The sequence below is a fragment of the Salmo trutta genome, chromosome 8 (assembly GCF_901001165.1).
Source record: "Salmo trutta chromosome 8, fSalTru1.1, whole genome shotgun sequence".
Lineage (NCBI taxonomy): Eukaryota > Metazoa > Chordata > Actinopteri > Salmoniformes > Salmonidae > Salmo > Salmo trutta.
The window spans coordinates 46,815,108-46,838,987 of NC_042964.1; the positions used below are offsets into that span (position 1 = coordinate 46,815,108).

The window sequence follows — 23,880 nt, forward strand, 5'->3', positions numbered from 1 at the left end:
TGTCCCGCTACAAATAAAACACCACATTTGTCACTCTGAATTCTGCAGTCTACTTGGATCAACACTAGCTTTAGTTCTTGGTGCACTCACGAATAGAACAATAAACCAGACTTTGCTTACAACCTTTTATTAACATTTAATAGAAATGGTTGCTATTTGAAAGGAATATTTAAATATTTTACAAGAACAGCTCATCTCTCAAATGCCACCTTGTGGTTCAAAATGTAAATAAACTGCTAAAAAGTCTGAAAATCTATTATGATACAATCTATTCACAATGGCAGTTCACAAAAGAAGAACAAGACTCATCTATGATATAAAACCATCACAGTAAGAGTTCCAACTGGTCATTTCCCAGTCCCTTGAATCTTCTGGAGCAGGTATTCCATCTGTAGGTTCAGGTTGGGCTGCCCCTTCTTCGTCTTTTTGCTCAGCATCTGAAATGTCTCCATTTTCTTCTGTTTGTACTTCTTGATAGCTTCTTCTTTCTGCTCCTTGTTCTTTAAAAACTCCTATATGGAGGAAAAAATAGCACTCGTTGAGAACAGTCCAACGCTTTTGACCTACGATAGTACTTTTCTGAGGACTTTAAATTGAGAACGTGTAACACTATACCTCTTTCTTATTCTTCTGCTTTTCTTTAACACTTTCAAACTCCTCTTTTGTTTTCTGATAGGAAGTCTTCCTCAGCATTTTCCTTTTACTCCGGTTACTCATGGGTAGACTGGAAAACAACACATTAACATGTTGCATCACGCATTGGAACTCCTTCAAGTGGTTGGCCTTGACTGCAATGACATTTCGCACAAAGCATTGCCACACTTCACTGACAGAAATGACATTTTACACAGTGCACTGCAAATGGGTAATGCATTTACATTTTTTGCACAAACTGCTTAACTCAAAACCAGATGAACAAATTGTATTGGTCACATACACATATTTAGCAGATGTTATTGCGGGTGTAACGAAATGCTTGTGTTCCTAGCTCCAACAGTGCAGTAGTATCTAACAATTCACAACAATAACACAGATCTAAAAGCAAAATAATGGAACTAAGAAATATATCAATATTAAGACAAGCCATGTCGGAGTGGCGTTGACTAAAATACAGTAGAATATAATACAATATATACAAATAAAATGAGTAAAGCAGTTTGTAAACATTATTTAAGTGACTACCTGTCATTCTTTGAGGCCGCTCCTGCTGGAGTGGGCTGTGAGGCAGAGTCAGTCTTGTCAGAGGAGATGCCAGCATCAGCTGCAGGGTCTATGGATGTAGCTGGGTCCATGGGAGCTGCTTCCTCCTCTACTAGACCACCACCGCCAGCCATCCTAGCTTTGGTTCTGTTGATTCTGTTCGTCTTAACCTCATTCCTCAGTTTCTCGGCCTCAGCCTCGTAGAGATGCCTCAGATGTTCGGGGTACTGTTCTGTATATTGGGTTTTGAACTCTGTGTTCTTCCTCCTCTCCTTCCGTAGCAGTTTGTTGTATTCATGTTTCACTTTCTCCTTCCTTTTGAAGGCAAAGCCCTGACCTGAGGCAAGAGAGATGTTTATGGCTCAAGCATGAATGTATATCTGCAAAAACACTGTTTGTTAACTTACACATGAACATTTAGCCACACATGTAGCTAAGTAAGTTCATTAGCTAATTGATCAATTGGGGGGGGGGGGGGGGGGACTTCATAGATTAATCAGGACCTTTATAGATTCCCCACTTCTACAGTTGGAAGGTCTAGTTATCCTGGCACTCTAACATATTGAATGATTTCATTTTATACAATATACATTAACTGCAATTTTAAACACTTTAGATAGCTAGATCTGCTAGCTTAGCCTGGTTGCCGTCTCTGTTCAGCTAACTATTACATTCCAGTAGCAAGTTAGCTAGATAAAGTGACTGGAACTCAGACTACGGCCAGCTAGCACTGGCAAGCGAGCTTAGCTACCTTCTCCAATACTGCCGTCGAATACTTTGTGCTCAGAGACCCACTTCTTCTTGCCCCCTGGTCGGTTGTAGGGTTGGATTCTATTGGCACGTTTTCCGTCAAATGTGCCCTTGGTCTTCATTTTGTGCTGTGCTGGTGGTGCCATTTTACTAAATTTTAGCAAAATATCGCAAGTTTCATGTGTTTACTTCGCATGTGCTTTTCGTCGCATTGTTATGACGTATGTGGTGGTCTCAGAAAGACATGACAAATCCATCCATGAGCAATCGACCACGAGGGACGTCATTTGGGTTGGTGCGTAAGTAAGGATAGCGTCCATAGAACTTAATGTATTTCGGTACACCCAACATGGCTGCCACATACGTGCTAAGAAAATCATCATCGTTCAGTTGCAACTAGTTACGCCTGATTAGACTGTAAAGAGGGGAGTCATTCTAGGACCTGCTGTAAACACGTCTAGGTTAGAGTTTTTATTCAATGGCATCTTCCATGAATTCTCTGGAAGCGATTCAGAAAAAAATAGATGCTGTTAAACTCTTCCTCTCTGTTTCACTGAGCATCGCCAATGCCCACACTGTGGATTTCTACACTTGCGATGTATGGGACCAGTTCATGGCTGTGCCACCCGTGGATGTCTTGACAGAGATCACTTTGAATGGTGACCACAAGAGGACGCCAGAACACTACTTAAATCATGGCAATGGTACAGTAAGCGTTATTTTGTCGATGGTTCATTGACAAATATGAAATGTTTCATATGTAATTGTTATTACACGGTTGCAATATTTATCAAAGTAAAAATGTTGAATAAAATAAACAAAGGACAACTGTTATGTTTCTTTTTTTTTACTCTCGAAAAGCCGAGAAGATCACCTTTGGTTTCTGTGATGATAGTAAGCGCCTGGTGGATGTGGCTGAGCTCTTGGAGGCTGCCTATGCCCACTCCCTGCCTGGCCTCGGGGTCTGTGTGGGCCGCACAGAGCTACTGCAATCCCTCAGACACACTGACAACGCTCAACCCCTGGAGGAAGGTACAAAAGAATGGACACTATCCTAACCTATCCTAAGAATAACTAAAGGAGAACTGTTTGTTTTAGTCCAAGGCCTTGGTTCTGTCATTGCAACACACTGTCATTAGTGTCACTGATATAGAAATATAATTACTATCTATTTATAGTAATTATATTTCTATGGTCACTGACACTAGGTTTTTTCACAGGTCTCTCAATAGCAATGCACAGATAGTGTACAGTTTTGCCATCCATGCAAGGATTCACTGACATTGCACATGTGTCCATTGGCAGTTCCATCTGCTGTGGTGGAGAGTGATGAGTTCATGAACTCCAAGAAGTCCCACGAGGTGCAGGCCATGTCAGAGGTGGTGGCCAGCCTAGCCCAGCGCTGCCGGGTCAAACAGGTGAGACACAACCGGGTCTCATTTTAGCAGGCACAAAACATAAGAAAACACTCTGAAACAGATCCAGGTACTATCTGATATTGTCGGATAAAAAACTCTTTTCTGTTTAAAACGTTAATGTTTTGCTACCGTGTGCCCTGGCCCTGACCCCAACAGTGTTCTTCAATCCTGCTCCTGAGCACCTACAAGGTGTATGCAGGCTTTTGTTCCAGCCTTACACACCCGACCCAACTTATCAAGGGCTTGATGATTAGTTGATTAATTAAACAGTGGTGGGCTAGAACGAAAGCCTGCACACCCTATGAGTAGTGCACCCAAGACCAAGCTTGAACAACATCGACTGGACTACATTGTTTTCTGACCCATCACAATAAATCTTTGTCTCCCAGGTGATTGACGTGGGCTCGGGGAAAGGTTACCTGTGCTCCTTCCTGTCACTGCGGTACGGCCTCCAGGTGTACGGCATCGACTCGTCCAGCAGCAACACGCACGGCGCCCAGGAGAGGAACAGGAAGCTCAAGAAGTACTCCCGGGCCTATCAGAGGCACAGCAAAGCCAATAGGACTCTGACAGTGATGCTCCCTTCAGGCCAGGAGGACTTGGAGGATATTGCACCGGGTGAGAGAGAGAGAGAGGATATGGTTAAGATGAGTGGGGATGCAGAGAAGGAGGAGGGGAGGAGAGACGGGGAGGCACAGACCAACACAACAGGGTTAACAGATCGGAATGAGGAAGATGCAATGACATCACTTACCTCCGCCATTTTGTTAGAGGACAATTCCCTTCCAGAGTTGGACCAAAGTGACCCAGCCTCAGCTCCAGAGGATCCTTTTCTCAGTGCCCTGTGTGTGGGCATGGTGGAGCCCACCTCCCCCCGGGGTCCCCCCAGTGAGTTGAGCCTGGAGGAGAGGGAGAGGAGGAAGAGGGAGAACCTGGAGAGGAAGGCCAGGAGCTGGGTTAACAGTGGTGGCATGGGCAGCGGCATGCTGTACTCACCTCTGACCTCCTACGTTACCGCGGAGACGGAGCTCAAAGAGATTATTGGGGAGTTAGAGGTAGGTGACACTCACTGTCGACCAATAAGACAACGACAACGGCAAAACCATGCTCTTTTGAATGCAAATGTCACCAACTGCGGTTGTGTGCCAATTAATTAATTTAGATAGATAAAGTCCCTAAGATTCATATTCACACCATAGTACATACACATTCAAGTAGACATTTTCTTCCAAGTGTGTGCTTGTGTCAATGTGCCTATAATATAATTGTATGATCACTGATGCCAGCTCTGCATCACATTGCTAATGTAGGCCTGTTTCAGTGCTGAGGCCGCTCTCCCTGTTTTCCAAACCCAGGATGCGGTCATGGTTGGTCTGCACACGTGTGGAGACCTGGCGCCCAGCACCCTGCGCATGTTTGTGGCCAAACGGGAGCTCCTCTCTGTCTGCAGCGTTGGCTGCTGCTACCACCTTCTCTCTGAGGAGTTTGATCCCACCAGACAAGGTAATTACATGGCCAGGGGGAAAGTAAAGGTTGGCATACCGTGAGTGTGTGTGAGAGTGTGTGTTTTGAAGAATAGGTTATTTTAATCTGTTATACTTATTCTTTGGTCAGTGTATGTTTTTCCACCACTCAACCCTCATTGTGGGTCGCAACTCAAATGACACCTCAATTGGTGGGTCACGAAGCAAAATAGTTTGGGAACCCCTGGACTTCATGACTTGACTTTAACCCTTTTGCTCTTTGAGGAGCATAGATCCTTCACAAAGTTCCTCCAGTGGGAATGGACTAGATACTGTTGGTTAGAATGACAGTGTCACTCACCTATCAAGTCCATTCAGATCAGTCAGAGGGACAGGAGGCAGTGGACTTACCATCTAATTACCAACCTGGTGTACAGAGAGGCTTTTGTGTATTCCCCAAGGGAAAGGCTTCGATTTCATTCATTCATTAGGTACACACAGTATACATACATACATACATACATACATACATACATACATACATACATACATACATACATACATACATACATACATACATACATACATGCATACAGTATGCAGGCAGGAAGGCACAGTCACCAGCACACAGACCCACCCACCTCCACCCCTTAGAGAACATATGGTTTCCATTGTGGAAATCTCAACCAGAGCCAAACTCTTACTTAGGACTACAGACTGCAACTGCCTCCTCTCCCCCACTAGGAGACCTGCAACCTGTCCACAGACGTCCCCCAGTTTTTATGCTAATCATAATTCTGTCACCCTGCACTGTCTACATTGTCACTCTCACCAGCCCAAGGGAAGCATAATTCTCTCACACGCCAAATATGAAGTAGCATAAACACTGATGTGGGTTGATGAGTTGGGCACACAGCCAACTTGCGCTCTCTAGATTCGGTTAGCTAAGAAGAGACTGTTAGAATCATTGAATGGATTTATCGTCTCAGGATAACAGTTTAGAGGATTGCAAATGTGATATTTTTGACCCGCTAATGTTCAGGTGTTGAATTGGATATGATTTATCCAGCATGTATTCTGACTTCATACGAGAGCGCTGTAGTATTTGTATCCCAATCACACTTAATCAATGCAGAAAAAACTTCATTAAGTCATCATTCTAAATGTACAATACACTAAGAAAGATCTACTCTACACAGAATATAAAGACCCATAGGGCTATATAGTATAGAAAACACTATCTACTCTACACAGAGTATAAAGACCCATAGGGCTATAGTATAGAAAACACTATCTACTCTACAGAATATAAAGACCCATAGGGCTATAGTATAGAAAACACTATCTACTCTACACAGAATATAAAGACCCATAGGGCTATAGTATAGAAAACACTATCTACTCTACACAGAATATAAAGACCCATAGGGCTATAGTATAGAAAACACTATCTACTCTACAGAATATAAAGACCCATAGGGCTATAGTATAGAAAACACTATCTACTATACAGAATATAAAGACCCATAGGGCTATAGTATAGAAAACACTATCTACTCTACACAGAGTATAAAGACCCATAGGGCTATAGTATAGAAAACACTATCTACTCTACAGAATATAAAGACCCATAGGGCTATAGTATAGAAAACACTATCTACTCTACACAGAGTATAAAGACCCATAGGGCTATAGTATAGAAAACACTATCTACTCTACACAGAATATAAAGACCCATAGGGCTATATAGTATAGAAAACACTATCTACTCTACACAGAATATAAAGACCCATAGGGCTATAGTATAGAAAACACTATCTACTCTACACAGAATATAAAGACCCATAGGGCTATAGTATAGAAAACACTATCTACTCTACAGAGTATAAAGACCCATAGGGCTATAGTATAGAAAACACTATCTACTCTACAGAATATAAAGACCCATAGGGCTATAGTATAGAAAACACTATCTACTCTACAGAGTATAAAGACCCATAGGGCTATAGTATAGAAAACACTATCTACTCTACACAGAGTATAAAGACCCATAGGGCTATAGTATAGAAAACACTATCTACTCTACAGAATATAAAGACCCATAGGGCTATAGTATAGAAAACACTATCTACTCTACACAGAGTATAAAGACCCATAGGGCTATAGTATAGAAAACACTATCTACTCTACAGAGTATAAAGACCCATAGGGCTATAGTATAGAAAACACTATCTACTCTACACAGAGTATAAAGACCCATAGGGCTATAGTATAGAAAACACTATCTACTCTACACAGAGTATAAAGACCCATAGGGCTATAGTATAGAAAACACTATCTACTCTACACAGAATATAAAGACCCATAGGGCTATAGTATAGAAAACACTATCTACTCTACACAGAGTATAAAGACCCATAGGGCTATAGTATAGAAAACACTATCTACTCTACACAGAGTATAAAGACCCATAGGGCTATAGTATAGAAAACACTATCTACTCTACAGAGTATAAAGACCCATAGGGCTATAGTATAGAAAACACTATCTACTCTACAGAATATAAAGACCCATAGGGCTATAGTATAGAAAACACTATCTACTCTACACAGAGTATAAAGACCCATAGGGCTATAGTATAGAAAACACTATCTACTCTACAGAGTATAAAGACCCATAGGGCTATAGTATAGAAAACACTATCTACTCTATAGAATATAAAGACCCATAGGGCTATAGTATAGAAAACACTATCTACTATACACAGAATATAAAGACCCATAGGGCTATAGTATAGAAAACACTATCTACTATACAGAATATAAAGACCCATAGGGCTATAGTATAGAAAACACTATCTACTCTACACAGAGTATAAAGACCCATAGGGCTATAGTATAGAAAACACTATCTACTCTACACAGAATATAAAGACCCATAGGGCTATAGTATAGAAAACACTATCTACTCTACACAGAGTATAAAGACCCATAGGGCTATAGTATAGAAAACACTATCTACTCTACACAGAATATAAAGACCCATAGGGCTATAGTATAGAAAACACTATCTACTCTACAGAATATAAAGACCCATAGGGCTATAGTATAGAAAGCACTATCTACTCTACAGAATATAAAGACCCATAGGGCTATAGTATAGAAAACACTATCTACTCTACAGAATATAAAGACCCATAGGGCTATAGTATAGAAAACACTATCTACTCTACAGAATATAAAGACCCATAGGGCTATAGTATAGAAAACACTATCTACTCTACACAGAGTATAAAGACCCATAGGGCTATAGTATAGAAAAAACTATCTACTCTACAGAATATAAAGACCCATAGGGCTATAGTATAGAAAACACTATCTACTCTACACAGAGTATAAAGACCCATAGGGCTATAGTATAGAAAACACTATCTACTCTACACAGAGTATAAAGACCCATAGGGCTATAGTATAGAAAACACTATCTACTCTACAGAATATAAAGACACATAGGGCTATAGTATAGAAAACACTATCTACTCTACACAGAGTATAAAGACCCATAGGGCTATAGTATAGAAAACACTATCTACTCTACAGAATATAAAGACCCATAGGGCTATAGTATAGAAAACACTATCTACTCTACACAGAGTATAAAGACCCATAGGGCTATAGTATAGAAAACACTATCTACTCTACACAGAATATAAAGACCCATAGGGCTATAGTATAGAAAACACTATCTACTATACAGAATATAAAGACCCATAGGGCTATAGTATAGAAAACACTATCTACTCTACACAGAATATAAAGACCCATAGGGCTATAGTATAGAAAACACTATCTACTCTACAGAGTATAAAGACCCATAGGGCTATAGTATAGAAAACACTATCTACTCTACACAGAGTATAAAGACCCATAGGGCTATAGTATAGAAAACACTATCTACTCTACAGAATATAAAGACCCATAGGGCTATAGTATAGAAAACACTATCTACTCTACACAGAGTATAAAGACCCATAGGGCTATAGTATAGAAAACACTATCTACTCTACACAGAGTATAAAGACCCATAGGGCTATAGTATAGAAAACACTATCTACTCTACAGAATATAAAGACACATAGGGCTATAGTATAGAAAACACTATCTACTCTACACAGAGTATAAAGACCCATAGGGCTATAGTATAGAAAACACTATCTACTCTACAGAATATAAAGACCCATAGGGCTATAGTATAGAAAACACTATCTACTCTACACAGAGTATAAAGACCCATAGGGCTATAGTATAGAAAACACTATCTACTCTACACAGAATATAAAGACCCATAGGGCTATAGTATAGAAAACACTATCTACTATACAGAATATAAAGACCCATAGGGCTATAGTATAGAAAACACTATCTACTATACAGAATATAAAGACCCATAGGGCTATAGTATAGAAAACACTATCTACTCTACACAGAGTATAAAGACCCATAGGGCTATAGTATAGAAAACACTATCTACTCTACAGAATATAAAGACCCATAGGGCTATAGTATAGAAAACACTATCTACTCTACACAGAGTATAAAGACCCATAGGGCTATAGTATAGAAAACACTATCTACTCTACAGAATATAAAGACCCATAGGGCTATAGTATAGAAAACACTATCTACTCTACAGAATATAAAGACCCATAGGGCTATAGTATAGAAAACACTATCTACTCTACAGAATATAAAGACCCATAGGTCTATAGTATAGAAAACACTATCTACTCTACACAGAATATAAAGACCCATAGGGCTATAGTATAGAAAACACTATCTACTCTACACAGAGTATAAAGACCCATAGGGCTATAGTATAGAAAACACTATCTACTATACAGAATATAAAGACCCATAGGGCTATAGTATAGAAAACACTATCTACTCTACAGAATATAAAGACCCATAGAGCTATAGTATAGAAAACACTATCTACTCTACACAGAATATAAAGACCCATAGGGCTATAGTATAGAAAACACTATCTACTCTACACAGAGTATAAAGACCCATAGGGCTATAGTATAGAAAACACTATCTACTCTACAGAATATAAAGACCCATAGGGCTATAGTATAGAAAACACTATCTACTCTACACAGAATATAAAGACCCATAGGGCTATAGTATAGAAAACACTATCTACTCTACAGAGTATAAAGACCCATAGGGCTATAGTATAGAAAACACTATCTACTCTACACAGAGTATAAAGACCCATAGGGCTATAGTATAGAAAACACTATCTACTCTACAGAATATAAAGACCCATAGGGCTATAGTATAGAAAACACTATCTACTCTACACAGAATATAAAGACCCATAGGGCTATAGTATAGAAAACACTATCTACTCTACACAGAATATAAAGACCCATAGGGCTATAGTATAGAAAACACAAAGGCAAGGAGACTTGTCTGATACATGGACCTGCAGCTGAAAGGTCAACAGTAAATAGTCCATAGTCGTGTCTATATCCTGTTCCCCTTGATTTTTTCCCCTCCAATTTACAATACATTTTTTCCCTCCAATTTACAATACATTTTTTCCCCTGACATCAACAGTGAAATATTCTCTCTTATAAACTGGGTGGTTCAAACACTGAATGCTGATTGGCTGAAAGCCGTGGTATATCAGACCATATACCACGGGAATGACAAAACATCTATTTTTACTGCTCTAATTACATTGTTAACCAGTTTATAATAGCAATAAGGCACCTGGGGTGTTTGTGGTATATGGCCAGTATACCGCGGATAATGGCTGTGTCCAGGCACTCTGCATTGCGTCGTGCGTGAGAACAGCCCTTAGCCGTGGTATATTGGCCCCATACCACACCGCCTCGGGCCTTATTGCTTAAGTCTACATTCCTCTATTCTTTTAACCTAGAAGACTCAATATGATGTAGTTCTTTTCTCCCTGTCATAGCTAGATATACATTTAGCTTCAGACAGATGTGATTGGTCAGAATGTTAGGTCCAGCTGCTCCCCTATCCCTCCCTTTATGAGGTATGAAACCTGGAATCCTCTCTGTGTGTGATGACAACCCCTGCGTGCTTTTAACAGTGATTCGGCACCGTGGCGTGGTGAGCTGCTTCCTATCACACTTTCTCTCTTAACACTGCGACCCCTGACCTGTTACTCGCCACTCTGTTGGGTTCGCCAATAATGACATCACAGCGTTTTGATTGAAAACACTTGAGTTGTGCCAGACGTCCTTTCATGCTTCTCTCTCTCTCTCTCTCTCGTTGTCTCTCTCTCTCTCGTTGTCTCGGCCTTGCAGAGAATTCTGGGATGCGGGCCAAACCCTGCAGTGTACTACCTCACCCTAAAAGATGGGAACCCAAACCACTAAAAGAGCTCAAGACTATAAGAGTGTGGAGATCCTTAGCTAAGTCGTATAGGAAACATCCATTCAATTGTGTCATATGGAATGAGAGCCACTGGACTGCACCATTCGTCATAGTCATTCAGTCTGGTGGATTTAGCCGAGTGTGAGTCCCATCATCTGATGTGAGGTCAGCTTCCCTTAACAACGTAAACTGGCCCGGGACCAGTCCTTAAGGGGGTGAAGGAAGCGTGCCGCAGAGCCCTAGAGCCACTGTGTCTCCTTCTTCCTGACTGTTGGGAACTAACAGATGCCTCGTCGCACGCTACAATATTAGAAACACGTGTGTGTGCCAGGGAAGGGGGCGAGCAGTGCTTGGCCCTCGAGACGTGGTCAGTTCAGTGTGGCTGAGATAAGGCTAGCGTGCTAGCGAAATGTAAACACTCCACAACGTATACTGTAAGCTAGCCTTCAAACTCTAGCAAAGCCTGTCTGCTCCAATTGACTCTGACCAGGACTGCCTCTGCTAATACCACTACCATGTGTTCAACAGGAGTGGAGTCAAAGAGCAAGGTGGCTAAGGGGTTAGCGACGCCCGCGCTCTCGGGTTTTTCGAGTTTGAAACTCTGAATAGTATTAATGTTTCACTTCATTCTCTCTCCCTTTGGACTTTGGTTGGTGGCCTGTCATCTACCATAGTCACACTTTCCTATGGTGTTAAATACACGGTGCAGTTCTGACACAGCTGGTGTTAAAGTGTGTGTGTTTGTTTGTTTCAGAGTGTCCAAGCAGCAGCGTGTGTGGTTTCCCCCTGAGTGGCTACCTGAGGGAGCAGTCCTGGTTCTGTGGCAGAAATGCCAGGATGTCGGCGTGTCTGGTAAGCCTGACTCACCTTAGGTGACAGATATTGAGTCAAATGTAATTTGCTATATATATATATATATATATATATATATATATATATCTCTCACTGAACATAAATATAAAGGCAACATGTAATGTGTTGGTCCCATGTTTCATGAGTTGAAATTAAAAAAAATCTCAGATTTTGTACATACTTTTGTTTACATCCCTGTTAGTGACCATTTCTCCTTTGCCAGGAAAATCCATCAACCTGGCAGGTGTGGCATATCAAGAAGCTTATTAAACAGCATGATCCTTACACAGGTGCACCTTGTGCTGGGGACAATATAAGGCCACTCTAATATCTGCAGTTTTGTCACAAAACACAATGCCGCAGATGTCTCAAATAGAGAGAGTGTGCAATTGGCATGCTGACTGCAGGAATGTCCACCAGAGCTGTTGCCAGAGAATTCAATGTTAATTTCTCTACCATAATCCTCCTCCAACGTCGTTCTAGAGAATTTGACAGTACGTTCAACCGGCCTCACAACCGCAGGCCACATGTATGGTGTTGCGTGGGCCAGCAGTTTGCTGATGTCAACGTTGTGAACAGAGTGCCCCATCGTGGCAGTGGGGTTATAGTATGGGCAGGCATAAGCTATGGGCAACGAACACAATTCAATTTTATCAATGGCAATTTGAAAACACAGAGATATCGTGACGAGATCCTGAGGCCCATTGTTTAACCCTTCATCCGCCACCATCACCTCATGTTTCAGCATGATAATGCACAGCGACCATGTCACAAGGATCTTTACACAATTCCTAGAAGCTGAAAATGTCCCAGTTCTTCCATGGCCTGCATACTCACCAGACATGTTACCCATTGAGCATGTTTGGGATGCTCTGGTTCGACGTGTACAATAACGTGTTCCAGTTCCCGCCAATATCCAGCAGCTTCGCACAGCCATTGAAGAGGAGTGGGACAACATTCCACAGGCCACAATTAACAGCCTGATCAACTCTATACAAAGGAGATGTGTCGCGCTGTATGAGGCAAATGGTGGTCACACCAGATACTGACTGGTTTTCTGATCCACGCCCTACTTTGTTTTGAAGGTATCTGTGACCAACAGATGCATATCTTTATTCCCAGTCATGTGAAATCCATAGATTAGGGCCTAATTCATTTATTTGAATTGATTTCATTATGTGAACTGTAACTCAGTAAAATCTTTGAAATTGTTGCATGTTGCGTTTTATAATTTTGTTCAGTATAATATTTAAGGCACCATCTTTCAACTAGACAGTATAGTTGAGGGCACTATACGGTTAGGTTGTGCCACAGTATTGACTTTTTAGTGCCCACAACTGTTCAATGCTGTACAGCTGGTCCTCAGTCTGTTATTGTAGTGAGACTAACTAATTGATATCTTCTACCTTTTGAGTACCACATGTTGTAAGAGCAATGTAACTATTTTAACTCTGTTGTGACCCCAGGGAGAGTCCATTCATGGGGTCCTAATAAATACTTAATAACATTTCACTTTATTTTCTCTTGATCAGGCTTTGGAGAGAGTTGCCAAGGGCCAAGGGGTAAGTACTATATACATGTATATCAATACGTTGGACACATTTGGCCAAACTACAGTTCAATGAGTTGTCTGTGTGAGAATGACATCATGCAATCACAGTTCAATGAGTTTTTTTGGTTGCTACAAATTTGTGCTCATCAAAGATAATCAAAGCTGATCAATTGAATGATTGCATCCAGCAACTGGCCACGTGCGTTTCCCAAACGCTACAGATCCTGTTTTTATATGACGCCTTCCAGAGCAAATGGATACGGATGCCTTAGAACACTGTTCCATACATCTCCAGGGTCTTTCACATACAATAAGGCCTGATTGAGACTTACAATAGTATAGATATTTGAGCCGCCGACCTTAGGCTGCGTCCCAAGTGGCACCCTATTCCCTATATAGTGCACTACTTTTGACAAGGGCCAACAGGGCTCTGGTCAAAAGTAGTGCACTATATAGGGAATAGGCTGCCACTTGGGACGCTAGTGTGCGGGGTCAAACCCGTTACACGATACCGCCCGGACCATTCATAAATCATTTTTCTGAATATTAATGTAATCACTAAGGGATGGGATTGCGTGTTTAAACGGCAGCTCGCGTCCAACAACCAGTCTGATTGCACTCAGATCATATGTTGAGTTTGGTATAAGCATTGGGCATTGTCATAAAAACGTTTCCTCCAATGTGTTTTAATACGCACCCTAATCACTGGCAGAGAGTGAATGAATATCTCAAGGAAATAGTTTTTTTTGTTAGCGAAGATAACATGGGATATTTGATTATTTTCTGTCTCCCACAGATTCAGATGGAGTCACTCTTCTATAGGGCCGTCCTCCATGTGATTCTAAAGGATCACTACAGCTCCTTTAAAAGGTAGGTTTGGTCTCCCTGGTTAGGGAGACTACTGAGAGAGTCCAGGTGCCCCTGTCTTGGGGGGTCTGTAGTACCGTTGACAAAACCTGTTAGCTTTTACTCTAGTGGGTTTTTACTGGCCCTAATTTTATGGTTTGTGGCCACTTTGTAAGGATCTCCACGTACTCAAATTCATTCCACTAGAATACAAAAAACACAGACTTCTGATGTGAAGATAGAAGGGTATTCTCTACCCCTCTAGCTGAAGCTGTGGTTAATAGTAATTTTGAACATTGTAAGGAGCAGCCCACAATGTAAGATCATCAGACAGAATGGGTTGTTGACTGCTGCTGGGTAAAGTACAACAAGTGAAGAGGAATGATTGATCCTGGTGAAAACAGAACGGAGAAATCTACAGTTGGTCTTCTCAGCCCCAGAGAGACAGGGGAGGTACCCTCTGTATTACATACGCACGAAGACAACCACACACACACACACACACAAAGACAACCCCACACACACACAAAGACAACCCCACACACACAGAAAGACAACCCCACACACACACACATGAAGACAACCACACACACACACACGAAGACAACCACACACACGCACGAAGACACATGAAGACAACCTCACACACACACACGAAGACAACCTCACACACACAAAGACAACCCCACACACACACACGCACACACAAAGGTACACACACACACGAAGACACACACACACACACGAAGACACACACACACACACGAAGACACACACACACACACAAAGACACACACACACGAAGACACACACACACACACAAAGACACACACACACGAAGACACACACACACACACACAAAGACACACACACACACGGACACACACACACACGAAGACACTCACACGAAGACACACACACACACGAAGACACACACACACACGAAGACACACACACACACAAAGACACACACACACACGAAGACACACACAAAGACACACACACACGAAGACACACACACGAAGACACACACACGAAGACACACACACACACGAAGACACACGAAGACACACACACATGAAGACACACACACACACGAAGACACACGAAGACACACACACACACACAAAGACACACACACACACACGAAGACACACACACACGAAGACACACACACACACGAAGACACACACACATGATGACAACCTCACAGCTCTCACTGACATGTCTATCCCCGTAGCCTACAGGACACTGGGTCCCTCACTGAGTGAAGTCAGGATCCCATACCTCATTAATGGACCTGACCACCTCTCACTGAGATGTCTATCCCCGTAGCCTACAGGACACTGGGTCCCTCACTGAGTGAAGTCAGGATCCCATACCTCATTAATGGACCTGACCACCTCTCACTGACATGTCTATCCCCGTAGCCTACAGGACACTGGGTCCCTCACTGAGTGAAGTCAGGATCCCATACCTCATTAATGGACCTGACCACCTCTCACTGACATGTCTATCCCCGTAGCCTACAGGACACTGGGTCCCTCACTGAGTGAAGTCAGGATCCCATACCTCATTAATGGACCTGACCACCTCTCACTGACATGTCTATCCCCGTAGCCTACAGGACACTGGTTCCCTCACTGAGTGAAGTCAGGATCCCATACCTCATTAATGGACCTGACCACCTCTCACTGACATGTCTATCCCCGTAGCCTACAGGACACTGGTTCCCTCACTGAGTGAAGTCAGGATCCCATACCTCATTAATGGACCTGACCACCTCTCACTGACATATCTATCCCCGTAGCCTACAGGACACTGGGTCCCTCACTGAGTGAAGTCAGGATCCCATACCTCATTAATGGACCTGACCACCTCTCACTGACATGTCTATCCCCGTAGCCTACAGGACACTGGGTCCCTCACTGAGTGAAGTCAGGATCCCATACCTCATTAATGGACCTGACCACCTCTCACTGACATGTCTATCCCCGTAGCCTACAGGACACTGGGTCCCTCACTGAGTGAAGTCAGGATCCCATACCTCATTAATGGACCTGACCACCTCTCACTGACATGTCTATCCCCGTAGCCTACAGGACACTGGGTCCCTCACTGAGTGAAGTCAGGATCCCATACCTCATTAATGGACCTGACCACCTCTCACTGACATGTCTATCCCCGTAGCCTACAGGACACTGGGTCCCTCACTGAGTGAAGTCAGGATCCCATACCTCATTAATGGACCTGACCACCTCTCTACTGTTGCATGTGTGATGACCGCTTCACTTTGGTTGCCAGGGTGTTGTAGCGTAGCGTAGCGTAGCGTAGCGTAGCAAGGGAGGTAAAATAAGAGGGAAGAGGAGAATGGGATGCCTATGACTTAATATACACTGGTAGGCTGATTTCAGTGATGGTGATTTGGGGGTTGAAAGAGCTGTCTTCACATGTGTGTCGTTGGCAGCGAGAAGCGTGTGGGGAACGTCTACTCCAAGGCCACCTCGTTCGTGGACTACGTCTGGAGAGCCCTCCGCAGGCTGGAGCTGGACGAGTCAAAGGTCAGTGATGGGAGATATCACAATATTAGGACGTTTTGGGAACAGACTTGGCAATGTTCTTCAGAGCAACACATCCTCAGGGGGAATCCCACACTGCTGCTTTGGACACCAGGAAAGCAACCCACAATGGATTTGGTGTAAAAAAAAAAACAACAACAGCGTATTCTTGGCGTAAGATGTGAAATCCCGGCGAGAGGACAGGCTTTTACCATAGCTCTGTACAATTGAACTGACAGTAACGATTATCTGTAACGGTACCTGAAGTCCCTGTACAGTTGAACGTCTTTGGTTGCTCTACACCATCTTTGAAACTGACACATGGAATCTAAAGGGCTCTTTAGAAATGGACAAGTTGTGTAATATGCACCTAGAGTACTGTGTGATCATGGGTAAGGCATGTCTGAACTGGCTCCCTCGAGTCGTTCTATAAATGAGAGGTTTGTTGCTCGTAAAGCCTGGGATTAAAAGTGTTCAATGGGTTGTGTGTTACCACTCTCATGTTACTCACCTATCACCTCCACATATGACCCTGCTCTGTCTCTAACACTTCCCACATTCTTCTCTTTATCCCTCCCATCTCTCCCATCTCTCCCTCCTCCATCTCTTTCACTACCTCTTCTCTCCCTCCCTCCCTCTCTCCCTCTCTCCCATCTCTCCCTCCTCCATCTCTCTTTCACTACCTCTTCTCTGCCTCTCGCCCTCTCTCCCTCTCTCTCCCATCTCTCCCTCCTCCATCTCTCTTTCACTACCTCTTCTCTCCCTCCCGCCCTCCCTCCCTCTCTCCCACCTCTCCCTCCTCCATCTCTCTTTCACTACCTCTTCTCTGCCTCTCGCCCTCCCTCCCTCTCTCTCCCATCTCTCCCTCCTCCATCTCTCTTTCACTACCTCTTCTCTGCCTCTCGCCCTCCCTCCCTCTCTCTCCCATCTCTCCCTCCTCCATCTCTCTTTCACTACCTCTTCTCTGTCTCTCGCCCTCTCTCCATCCTTCCTTCCCTCTCTACCAGCTGTCTGACGGTGTCATACAGGGTTACCACGACACATACCGACCCAGGATGGTTGAGATGGAGGCCTTTAACATGGTAGGTCCCAACTGGGATACCATAGCACTACTACCTAGAGGAAGTATCATCACTCTGAATGAATGGCTCACACAGGACTTCTATGGCTATAGGAGCATTGATTCTCTTTGTCCAGCACTTTCTGTTTTGGAGCGGTTATTAAGCCTTATTAAACTTGGTCTATGACTTGTGTAAACTCTACTCTGTGTAAATAATCTGCCAATTTAAGTGATATTTTTACTGTCCTCAGGCTGCTAATGAAACCTAGTTTTGAAATCAGAGGCGTTCTATTTCAGTGATGTTACAACAGCCATGCCCTTGCTCTGCTTTGATAAGGTACCTAGTTGTATTCCGTTGGATCCCATAGTGTTGAAGTACACTTAACAGAAGTACACTTAAAACTAGTGTTTACTGACCTGCTACCTGTGTTTACCCAGCTGAAGGTGACTTTGGCTCCCTGCATCGAGGGTCTGATTCTCCTGGACCGCCTCTGCTTCCTGAAAGAACAGGTACAGGACCAGCCTCAACCACAATGGCACACAACAGACTTGGGATGCATCTCAGTAGTCTAATGTCGCTGCCTCTCCTTGTCTCCTTCATATGCACTGATCTGAATAGGGATCGGTGAGACTAAAATGGTGAATGTCTACTGGGGATTTTCTTTCACCTGTCCAGTTCCTACAGGTCCGTGCAGATAAAGGAGAGGAGACAAGGGATGGGGTCCACTATTGAGATGCACCCCAACTACAGCACACCAGTCATTGTTACTAAAAAAGGAGAGGCCTCACTTCCTCCTTGTTCATTCTCTCTCAATCCCTCCAATCTGTGGTCACACACAGACACACACAGACACACATACGAACACACACAGACACACGCAGGCCAGATATAGTGGTCCGGTCCCTATGACTTCAAACGGCCGCTGCGCGACACCAAACATCTATTTTCCTCATTGTCCCATCATTACCAGTGTCTGGTTCCCCAGAGCTAAGTAGTGGGTGAAAACATGACCTCAGCCGCCAGACCAATGGAGGGAACTATTGTTTCTCCCTCCCAGCTACAAACAGAGGAGGTCTGGGCCTGGAACGCACATTGTCTGGCTAATTGCTATAGGGTGTGTTCATTGATTCACAATGTGATAGGACAAAAAGCAGAAGGATTCTGGAGTGTGGTTTTAGTGGCTTTCGCTGCTAAAGAGACAATGGCTATACCGTTCAAGCCTGGTCCCAGATCTGTTTTTGCTGTATATGCAACATTGACCATAGAAGTTGGCTATACGGCAGAAACAGATTTGAGACCAGCCAAATACTGTACCTGTTCCATTCATGTTTTCTCAGAAGGGATTTTGGATGACGTGGTTATGTAGACTATTAGTTGTCTTTGGTCCATCTCTTTAGAGTGATACAGTGGTGTGGCCCTTAGAAGGGTTGAGCTATTTTCTGAATGACTTGGGTAGGGGAATAATGTAGTGATTATGACTGTTACGCGATGGCTTCTGCTTACGTCTGATGTTCCTGACACATAGTCCCACCTTACTGTTAGGTTCAGCCGTTTAGAATTCCTATTTTCCATTTCCTGCTCTGAGAACATGCTTTGAAAATAAAACCCTTTAAAACGCTCCGCGTCGACACTCTTCAAATGTAATGCTAAGTGATCCTTGTGCCAATTTGTGAGGAGTTCTCAAAGTTATCACACACATTACACGGCTATATGAAGAAACTCCCGATTCAGATTTCATATGGAGTCCTTCCTATTGAAGTCATAGCGGCGTGTACTCAACGGACGTGTCCTTTAAGGCCCCTAAACTCAGCTCCTATAACTGCTGTATGTTTATCCATAGGTCTTGATGACTTGCTTGTCACCAAACATTAAAGGAGCTTTGCGACTCGCTAAATTTCCCCGACGACAGATCACTTAAGTCGGGAGAAATCAGAGAGGACGCCAGAGTTTGAGGTGTCCCCCTTATTACAGACCAGGGGTGTAACTTCACACCGTTGTACTCCGGGCCAAAACTAATGATGTAATCTGTGATTTGAGTGATCGTAGTGAGCTATCTAAGGTTAATGCCTTGTACAAAAGTGTTCTCTAACAGGAATATGTAACAGAAATTGATTAGAATGCAGATTTTTTTCCAAGTTCAACCAAAAGTGTCCACACTCAAATTACATATACTGTGTGTGAGCGTGCGTGCATGTGGTGGGCAGTGCAGGCTGTTGATTTAGCTTTGTACAAAGCATAGCTCTCAGTGCAGGCCTACCAAACACATGGAGCCATAATTGGTCAGTATCTGTAAGGTATCAAGCCAGACTGTGTTCAAACATAAAGACAGTGTTCAAACATGCTGCTTCCAGCCTGTCAGAGTCCACCTAACACAATATTTGCACAGATGTGACTACTCAAGGGAAACGTTACAAAGATCTTTTACAGGGGAGAGAGCAGTTCTCATCTGAGGCCCCTCGCGGCGTGGTTCAAAGACAAACTCTGCGGTGCGGTGGTGTGTCTTGGGGAGGGGGTCTTTGACGTTGTTTTCTAACTGTTTTTGTTCTTCTTGTCGTTGATGTCTGTTACAGGAAGACGTGGAGTTCTCCACTCTGGTGCAGCTCTTTGATCCGCTGTTGTCGCCGCGCTGTTACGGAGTTGTCGGAGTGAAGGCACCTGGGACGGAGTTGTCGGAGTGAAGGCACCTAGGTCGGAGTGAAGGCATCTGGGATGGAGTTATTGGAGTGAAGGCATCTGGGACGGAGTTGTTGGAGTGAAAGCATCTGGGACATAGTTGTCGGAGTGAAGGCACCTGGGATGGAGTTGTCGGAGTGAAGGCACCTAGGTCGGAGTGAAGGCATCTGGGATGGAGTTGTTGGAGTGAAGGCATCTGGGACGGAGTTGTCGGAGTGAAGGCACCTAGGTCGGAGTGAAGGCATCTGGGATGGAGTTATTGGAGTGAAGGCATCTGGGACGGAGTTGTTGGAGTGAAAGCATCTGGGACATAGTTGTCGGAGTGAAGGCACCTGGGATGGAGTTGTCGGAGTGAAGGCACCTAGGTCGGAGTGAAGGCATCTGGGATGGAGTTGTTGGAGTGAAGGCATCTGGGATGGAGTTGTCGGAGTGAAAGCATCTGGGACATAGTTGTCGGAGTGAAGGCACCTGGGATGGAGTTGTCGGAGTGAAGGCACCTAGGTCGGAGTGAAGGCATCTGGGATGGAGTTGTTGGAGTGAACGCATCTGGGATGGAGTTGTTGGAGTGAAGGCATCTGGGACGGAGTTGTCGGAGTGAAGGCACCTGGGACGGAGTTGTCGGAGTGAAGGCACCTGGGACGGAGTTGTCGGAGTGAAGGCACCTAGGTCGGAGTGAAGGCATCTGGGATGGAGTTGTTGGAGTGAAGGCATCTGGGATGGAGTTGTTGGAGTGAAAGCATCTGGGACATAGTTGTCGGAGTGAAGGCACCTGGGATGGAGTTGTCGGAGTGAAGGCACCTAGGTCGGAGTGAAGGCATCTGGGATGGAGTTGTTGGAGTGAAGGCATCTGGGACGGAGTTGTTGGAGTGAAGGCATCTGGGACGGAGTTGTCGGAGTGAAGGCACCTGGGACGGAGTTGTCGGAGTGAAGGCACCTGGGACGGAGTTGTCGGAGTGAAGTCACCTGGGACGGAGTTGTCGGAGTGAAGGCACCTGGGACGGAGTTGTCGGAGTGAAGGCACCTGGGACGGCATCATAGAGTTCTTTGAGATGGGACAAACTGCATTTTCTTCCATTTGTATGTTTTATTTTATTCAATTTTTTGCTGACCATGATTTTAGCAAGGTTTTAATGTGATTATGTACTCCTTACTCAGTCACGTACAGATATGGGATCATTGTTTAGTGTTTTCTCTACTTTTGCCTCATCTGGTTTCTGCCAGTCATACTGTACTATGGGGTGTACTGTACCATATTGTATTAATAAATCATTTTTAGAAGATAAAAAAGTTCCTGGTGTGTTTCTGCTCTTTTCCCACAACGGCTGGTCTTTCTCTGAGGTGCTTTAACCTGAGCTGAAATGGTTTTAATGTTTGGTCCTCTAAGGCAGGCAGCCTTAGAGGACCAAACATTAAAACCACATGGTTAAAGCACCTGGAAAAAACATCTCTCCTTCCCTCCCTCATTTCTCAGCTCTTACCTCTGTCTTTTATTGATTGTTTTATTCTGAACAAAAATATGAATGCAACACGCAACAATTTCAACAATTTTACTGAGTTACAGTTCCTATAATGAAATCAGTCAATTTAACGAAATAAATTAGTTACACCCTTATGTAGACATTGCTCCACCCACATCTAGCTCCCAATGTCACAGGAAGGCCAAAAAGATTATCAAGGACAACAACCACCCGAGCCACTGCCTGTTCACCCCGCTATCATCCAGAAGGCAAGGTCAGTACAGGTACATCAAAGCTGGGGCCAAGAGACTGAAAAACAGCTTTTATCTCAAGGCCATCAGACTGTTAAACAGCCATCACTAACACAGAGAGGCTGCTTCCTACATACACACTTGAAATCCTTGGCCACTTTAATAAATGGAACACTAGTCACTTTAATAATGGCACTTTAATAATGCATTACTCATCTCATATGTATTTACTGTATTCTATATCTATTGCATCTTAGCCTATGCTACTCGGTCATTGCTCATCCATATATTTATATTTACATATTCTTATTCCATTCCTTTACTTAGATGTGTGTGTATTAGGTAGTTGTGGAATTGTTAGATGACTTGTTAGATATTGCTGCACTGTCAGAATTAGAAGCACAAGCATTTCGCTACACTCACAATAACATCTGCTAACCATGTGTATGTGACCAATAACATTTGATTTGATTTGATCTGTTCCTTGCATCGAATGGGGTTGGAGTCAAGGCAAAATAAACATGTGTTCCTCACAAATATAACAATGTGCATGACATAAATATTCGAATAAAGTGTGTACATAAAATGTCTGTAAAACCACAACGAGGACATCGACCTATCAAGTAGGTTTTGATAAATCATCGGGTACAGTGCAGGAGTAGGCTGAAGTGATGAACGACAATGCGTTAGTTCTCGTTCACATTTAAAACAACATGCATGGGCATTGTATCATTAACACTTCTGGGGAATAATGTCTGGAGGATGAAAATCCAAAAACATTCTCTTTTCCTCAGAGTATTATTTATATCACCTGTCTGATATCTTGACTTTCTCTATGCCACAAAATCTAAAGGTGGAAATGTCATGTTTTAGGTCATTAAAATGTATTGTGACAATTGAACTTTTACGTTCACTAATTCTCTGTTTGAGAGAATGAGATGTTTTTCCTATATAATGCTGCCCACATTAACATTTAATCATGTAGATAACATGGGTTGAGAAGCACGTAAAAATGTAATTTATTTGGAACCGTTTTCCATATGTGGGTGGCAGAAATATTCACAGTTCATTATACTGTTGCACTGTGCGCAGCCTCTGCATTTATAGCTACCATTCAGAAGAGGGTGTAAAAGAGCCTGGCTCATTTTCGTTTGTGGCTGGCAGTTGGCATGGACCAACTTGTCGCGTAAATTGCGACCTCTCCTGTATACTATAAGTGGTAGGTTCTTAAATTCTGCTGACAAAGCTGGGTCTGATGATAAAACATGCCAATGTTTCTTGACAGCATCTCCCACTTTGCGAGAGTTCAAAGTATATGTGGAGCCCCACAAAAGGACTTTATTACAGACAGACAAAAATACTCCTCAGCACCCCTCCCTCAGACGA

The 23,880-nt window shown here is 43.2% G+C and overlaps 2 protein-coding genes across 2 annotated transcripts; one reads left to right on the plus strand and one right to left on the minus strand.

The window, feature by feature from the left end:
• Positions 1–111: 111 nt before the first annotated feature.
• LOC115199112 (thyroid transcription factor 1-associated protein 26 homolog) lies at positions 112–2,196 on the minus strand. The gene is made up of 4 exons (XM_029761688.1): positions 1,952–2,196; positions 1,183–1,537; positions 616–724; positions 112–512 (listed from the first exon to the last, which is right to left on the minus strand). Exons 1-4 carry the CDS (start codon positions 2,094–2,096, stop codon positions 348–350), a joined length of 774 nt encoding a protein of 257 aa, XP_029617548.1. The 5' UTR covers positions 2,097–2,196; the 3' UTR covers positions 112–347.
• A 97-nt stretch (positions 2,197–2,293) lies between these two features.
• LOC115199110 (methyltransferase-like protein 25) lies at positions 2,294–22,073 on the plus strand. Its single transcript, XM_029761683.1, has 12 exons — positions 2,294–2,654; positions 2,812–2,982; positions 3,256–3,368; positions 3,758–4,423; positions 4,724–4,871; positions 11,999–12,096; positions 13,629–13,658; positions 14,445–14,518; positions 16,962–17,055; positions 18,060–18,134; positions 18,551–18,622; positions 20,684–22,073. Exons 1-12 carry the CDS (start codon positions 2,429–2,431, stop codon positions 20,789–20,791), a joined length of 1,875 nt encoding a protein of 624 aa, XP_029617543.1. The 5' UTR covers positions 2,294–2,428; the 3' UTR covers positions 20,792–22,073.
• Positions 22,074–23,880: the final 1,807 nt, after the last annotated feature.

What these genes read in the sequence shown, in the direction of transcription:
- LOC115199112 (XM_029761688.1), bottom strand. Translation starts at nt 2,096, where the DNA reads ATGGCACCACCAGCACAGCACAAAATGAAGACCAAGGGCACATTTGAC. An exon ending in CGACGGCAGTATTGGAGAAG is followed by an intron (nt 1,538 to 1,951) that starts GTAGCTAAGCTC and finishes CTCTTGCCTCAG; the next exon opens with GTCAGGGCTTTGCCTTCAAA. An exon ending in GCGGCCTCAAAGAATGACAG is followed by an intron (nt 725 to 1,182) that starts GTAGTCACTTAA and finishes GTTGTTTTCCAG; the next exon opens with TCTACCCATGAGTAACCGGA.
- LOC115199110 (XM_029761683.1), top strand. Translation starts at nt 2,429, where the DNA reads ATGGCATCTTCCATGAATTCTCTGGAAGCGATTCAGAAAAAAATAGAT. An exon ending in AGATTATTGGGGAGTTAGAG is followed by an intron (nt 4,424 to 4,723) that starts GTAGGTGACACT and finishes TTCCAAACCCAG; the next exon opens with GATGCGGTCATGGTTGGTCT. An exon ending in GTTTGATCCCACCAGACAAG is followed by an intron (nt 4,872 to 11,998) that starts GTAATTACATGG and finishes TGTTTGTTTCAG; the next exon opens with AGTGTCCAAGCAGCAGCGTG.